The 6000-nt window shown below is 36.9% G+C and overlaps 1 protein-coding gene across 1 annotated transcript in view; it reads left to right on the top strand.

Annotated features, from left to right (window-relative positions):
- Positions 1-5330, top strand: part of LOC141735674 (protein patched homolog 1-like) — a 55197-nt gene extending 49867 nt beyond the window's left edge. Inside the window, 4 exon segments of the mRNA XM_074568720.1 lie at positions 1648-1831; positions 2807-3087; positions 4652-4789; positions 5238-5330. Coding sequence (XP_074424821.1) covers positions 1648-1831; positions 2807-3087; positions 4652-4789; positions 5238-5330 — 696 coding nt within the window.
- The last annotated feature ends 670 nt before the right edge of the window (positions 5331-6000 follow it).

Below are 6000 nucleotides of genomic sequence, written 5' to 3' on the forward strand. Positions count from 1 at the left end.
ATTTGCAATTATTTGGTTAGTTCCTACCAATTTATTCAAAACACACATTTTAAAGAAAGATGCTTACAAATGATAGTGAATGGAAGGGGACTGAAATAACTATATGCTGTACAATATTATTGTACTGTCATTACTAAATATAGATATACTGTAGTAGAACTGAGAATGACAGTTGGTTAAGCTGCCTAAATAAAATACATCTGAGCTTCTTTCATAAGGTTATCACGGCATATGACTGCATTTGCTGCTTTTTATTATCACATAGGTAGGTGAAACATACTGGATTTGACTCCTTATGCCAAAATTTGATTTTAAAGCTCATAAGAAAAAATTCTGCAGTAACCTAGCTTCTCCTCCCCTAGAATCATCATTGACTCTCTGTGCTTTCAGGCAGAAAAACGTCTCTCTAGTGAGCTTCTCGGCAGATCTGCTTATTTTCTTTTTTTGCTGGCATTAAAGGTGACGTTTACAGATTACATTGTTCAGTTACTATGGTGCGTAAAGCACATTGCTATATGGCAACACACGGCATGCTGTCAGGTTTGAATGATGCTTCAGCTATGAATTTAGCCAAGGTAGGGAGCCAAAGAGAAAACCTTTAGTGAGATTCTGTTTAGCAGTGTGTACCACATACAATGCAGAACAAATGCGATTGGGCTACAGCTGCTGATACAATTTCCTGTGCCTGGGAGGGAGAAAAATGTGGTGCACCCACAAGGGCTGAGTGCTGCACTATGCAATTCCAAAGACAGCTTGAAAACATACAATTGTTGTATATTCTGTGAATTAATTGAATCCAGATCCTTGGAATCTAGTTTTTGGGGAGTTTTTTGCCTTTTTTTTTTTAACCGTTGCTCTTCATTTCATTAAAAAGACCTGAAACTGGAGCCAAGACAGAATTTTAAATAAACGAAGCAAACCAAAAAAAAAAAAAAAAAGCAGTAATACTTTTAATCCACAGAGTATACTCCGTCAGAGTTCTAACTGTGCGGTATTTGGCTGCAGAACCCTAGAAATGTACCACTGCTGTTTACCCCACAGATACATTTGCCAACAGTGACCCAAATAACACAGTGCACTTGTCTGGGTTTTTTTGGCACTGGACATTTTCTGAAATACATAAGTCATAGGAGACAAGTGTTAGAAACATTTATACAGATGTTGTTTTATTTCTGTCACTCTCCTCCATTTACTGGGTGGCATTTCCTTCAATGTTAACAACAGAGGTTAACTGCGCACAGGCATGTATAGGGTCTCTTGACAAGTATTTTTCCCCTTTCTTTAAAATATGTTTCTCCAATTTGGTTGGTTTTCACCCTTGGCTACAGACAGTCTTTTGGAATTCAGTTGTAATTGGTTCAGTCTATTCTGGAACCATCTTCTGATTTAGTGGTTATTATAAACATCATATAAATATTAGTTTATAAATAGCCACTTTCCACTGTCACTGTAGTTATTTAGATTTTTCTTCATTGTCAAACAATAGTTTGTTGGTAAGTCACTTCAAGTGAAAGTTCATACTGTTTGTCTTTTTCTTTCCCCCCTCCTGTATGTGTCGCATCTCTAGGCTTTTTGTCATAAGCTTTGCAGCAAGAGCCCTGAAAGCAAAACTCATTCTGAATGGCTTCTAATCTTTCCATTTTGCAGTTGACTAAACAGCGTTTGGTGGATGCAGATGGAATCATTAACCCAAATGCTTTCTACGTCTACCTGACAGCCTGGGTTAGCAATGACCCTGTGGCCTATGCTGCCGCACAAGCCAACATCCGGCCTCACCGCCCAGAATGGGTCCATGACAAAGCAGACTATATGCCAGAAACAAGGCTGAGAAGTAAGCAACATTTCATCTTAACGTCTTATAGCTTATATAGGTGGTCTCACTCCTTCCTTCAAGACCTAGTAATTCTATAGTTGGGTGACACGGTATAGGGCTCAGAAGCATAAACAAAATAACGTATTGTGTTACTCTCTAGCCTCAGGAGACAAATGCAGTTGTGGAATCTAGTGTAATGTGGCACCACTGAAGGGTCTTATCATGTTGAAAAATGAGTTTCATAACAGTTTCTAGCAAAGCTCTAGAAATTTGTAATAAGCATTGCTTTTTAATGTCACCTGATAGTTCTGTATGTGAGAGAAACCTGGAGATTGCATGAAATTCCTGAATTTCATCACTGAGATTACATCATGTTTATCCTCTGGTTTTAATATGTAAGGAAATTGTATCAAGTTAGCTTGTATGTATAAGCTACCGACACTGATACGGTACAAGAGCTATTTAGGGGAGCAGTCTGCATGAGTGCGTGTTCTCCTTCTGTCCCTCCCACTCTGTGATGTTCACTGTTTTGCATCCTGAGCAGTAATGCTGGTTCGCCTTGCTTTGCTTCAGCTTTATATTTATTGGGAGGATCGCTAGTTGGACACCCGCGGACAATGGGAGAAGACATGTGGTGGAGGACTGGCACTCTTGAAAATGTGCTTGGGTAACAAGCTAGCTGTGCTTCAGTGTATCCGAACCCTAGGGCAGGTATTCAGTAAAAGGCTGGTGAAGATTAAATGCATATATTGAAATATATCTGTAGTTGTTAAATTGTATATAATTGTTTGGGAACTTGATACAGGCTGTGTTTATCCCGAATATAGTAATCTCCTGTATTTAGAGTTTTTAAAGTGTCAGTTATTCCAAAGATGCAAAATTTAAATTCAACACCTTTGAGCATTTTGCTATAGAACAAGCGTCTTGTTAATCATGCTCTCTGTGTATCTCCTTCTTCTCAAACACATTAAAACATTGTTATCCTTTTCCTAGTTCCAGCAGCTGAGCCTATAGAATATGCTCAGTTTCCTTTCTACCTCAATGGATTGCGTGAAACTTCTGACTTCGTGGAAGCTATCAAGAAAGTGAGAGCTATCTGTAATAACTATGCCGGCCTGGGGATTGCCAGCTACCCAAATGGTTACCCATTTCTATTTTGGGAGCAGTATATTGGGCTTCGTCACTAGCTCCTCTTATCCATTAGTGTGGTTTTGGCTTGCACGTTTCTGGTGTGTGCCCTCTTCCTCCTGAACCCTTGGACGTCTGGCATCATTGTAAGTTTATTATGAGGGTCTTTGTTGAAGTCAAATTCCTTTCAGCATAGCTCTTGCTGTAGTCAGGAAGGTTTTATTTATGTCTGGGCCTCTAATGGAGTACGTATATTGCATCATTCATTATATACTTATTCAACTTGAGGGGGGAGAGTTCATGCTAAAGGTACAAACCTTAATAACCTTAATCCTTTGGCCACCTTTTTGCAGCTTTAAAGGTTTCTTATAAGGATATGTGAACTTTTGCCCTTGTTCAGATGCACGTTAACATGAGAAATAAAGACACAGAGGAAAATTAGGAATGTTATTAAATATTAAAGTTATTTCTATTTAGTTTTTCCTTCCTTTTTATCAGACAATGTTATTTTTCAAGGCAGTTGCTTGTGACTAACTTGCCTGTAAGTTTGCCCACTGATTTATGAATGCAGTCTTTCTGGAAAGACTGAAATGGTTAGGTTGTACAGTATGCACTGAGAAAAGAGTGTAACTGGGCTATTGAGGAGAAAGAGTTATAAAATTATAAATTGAAGAGAATACTCCTCCATGCTTTCTGCAAGGCACCATAAGCCTCATAGTGAACATTCAAGTTAAATTGGATGATGATGTTACTGTGTTTAAATTCCATAAACTGTTGTATGGTTTATAAAATGTGTAGTGTATGGTTTTATGAATGTTGTATGGTTTAGAAAAGTGTAAAACAGTTACTAGTTTTTGTAATATGTTTATATGGCGAGTATGTTAAAAGGTAAATGTTTAGTCTAGAATATTTTTCATAGCACTTAATCAAGCAATTTATGTTATTTTTCCTGCTTTGTTAGCTTATAAAATCATTTATTATAGTGCATACTTTTTTCCCTTGGAAAGGTGGTTTATTTTCAGAGTATGACATTGCTTTTATAAGTTTGTCTCTTTTTTTCCTGCTTGGCTTTAGAAACTTTGAAGTCGATTCCATGGATTTCCTCCCCTCCCTTATTATTTTTTACAAGGTAGATGAAAGAAAAATAAAAGCTTTCCCTTAGATTTACCTATTTGCATTGTCCATGTCAATCCCTCCAAGTATCTTTAAAGCTCGAAGGCCCTCTGTAACCTGAGACTCATCAGCTAATTGTGACATTCACTTACTTTCTTCTGGGCTTTAAACCTACTCTGTAGTCATCCTCACTCACATTTGGAGTACTACAAAAATAATTCCAATGCAGTTATTTGAAAGTTAGTTCTTCTAGAAGGATTGTCACAGAAACAGGTGAAAAAGAAAATTTATCTTCCAGTGGGTATCCATGAGAAGGAAGAAAAAAATTATTTTTCAGATCACATTGATAAATTGTTACCAATAGAAAAGTGATACTTGATCTGTTAACTGGTTCTTGGAATAATAATTTAAACTGACTCTTTAGAGGGTCATTGCCATTGAGCAAAATGAAACAAGGAAAAATGGCTTGTCTTTAGGGATAAGAGAAGGACTGATCTGAGGGATATATTTTATAGTCCCCGTATTGTTTTGAAAGATCCTTCCTCTTCATTTGTCTAGAGTATGAGAAGTTACTAATGGCTGCTTGAAATCATCTAGGTGGTGGTGCTGGCTCTGATGACTGTGGAGCTGTTTGGCATGATGGGTCTAATTGGAATAAAGCTGAGTGCAGTGCCTGTGGTTATCCTGGTTGCTTCTGTTGGCATTGGTGTGGAATTCACTGTTCATATTGCTTTGGTATGTAAAACTAGAAAGCATTTTCAAAGTATTTTAAAATAAAATGGTGACTGTTATGATTCCAAATCCTTACTTAGACTCCTAAGTCAGTAACACGATTCTCAGAAGAGTATCAGTCTCAAACCTTGCACAAAGTTTTGTGTGCCATTTGGATTGTCATGGTAGAGTACATCTGATCTGATGAAATAGTTCCTAACTATTGAGTCAGTCTCCTAGAAGATAAGAGGGAATACATAACAGTATTTTAGTATTTAATAATGCTTTTTGAAGACTGTGATTGAGATCATGGGTAAACGTGGTATCTAGTTGTGTGAGCCATACAAATACATAGACAAAGCAGAGCTCTTAATATTCATTATTTTAGTCCACTCTCTCCCACTCATCATCTGCAGCCTTGCCGTTGTTGACTCTCAGTGCTATGTAACTGTTTATGCCCTCTTGTATATAGATTCTGTATCTTGTGGTAAAGAAACCTTTGAAGGGAAATATTCAAAATCATATAATGTCATTTAATCTCTCTGGATCGCTAAAATTTGAATGAGTTAGAATTCTTCACGTGAAAAATCTACACCTTCTTTTCAAAACCCATCAGCTATTAATGGGCTCAAATGTGCAATCTGCAGGGAAAGAGTTTTCCAATGTAATAAAGAGAAGTAGAGAGGAAAAAAATATTTGAATCTTTTATATAAAACATTTTCAACATTTTCAAAGCTAGATGTCCAAATCTAGAGCACATCTAATCGTCCAGCTTAGTCAACATTATGTACAGAAGTGCAGAGAAATTACAGTTCTCTTGCAAGGGAGCAGTTGTGGAGGCTCGTTATGCAAAACTCATCCTGCTTTATTTGGTGTCCAAGACTGGAGTAAAGGGCTATTTTTCTGTGTTCACATTTGAAAATGGCAGTGCTGATCTATGCAATGTTAAGGATAAGCTTAGACAAAGGCCTGATTTCTATTTTCTGCCAATTTATCAATATCAATACTAAGTTGGAGTTCCTAGATATTTTCTCAGAAATTGGGGAAATTCAGAATTTAAATGTTTATATACTACAAATGAAAAGCTAATTTTATCTTTGTAACTAAAATGACGCAAACCCACTCCTACCAAATACTTCCAGAAAATGTAAAATATATTTGTATTTCATCTGACCATGAAAAGTAGAGGTTGAATTATCCCAAGACACGCTTTAGCTTTTTGTTTATGAGAAGTT

Source organism: Larus michahellis, chromosome W (genome assembly GCF_964199755.1).
Source record: "Larus michahellis chromosome W, bLarMic1.1, whole genome shotgun sequence".
NCBI classification, from domain to species: domain Eukaryota; kingdom Metazoa; phylum Chordata; class Aves; order Charadriiformes; family Laridae; genus Larus; species Larus michahellis.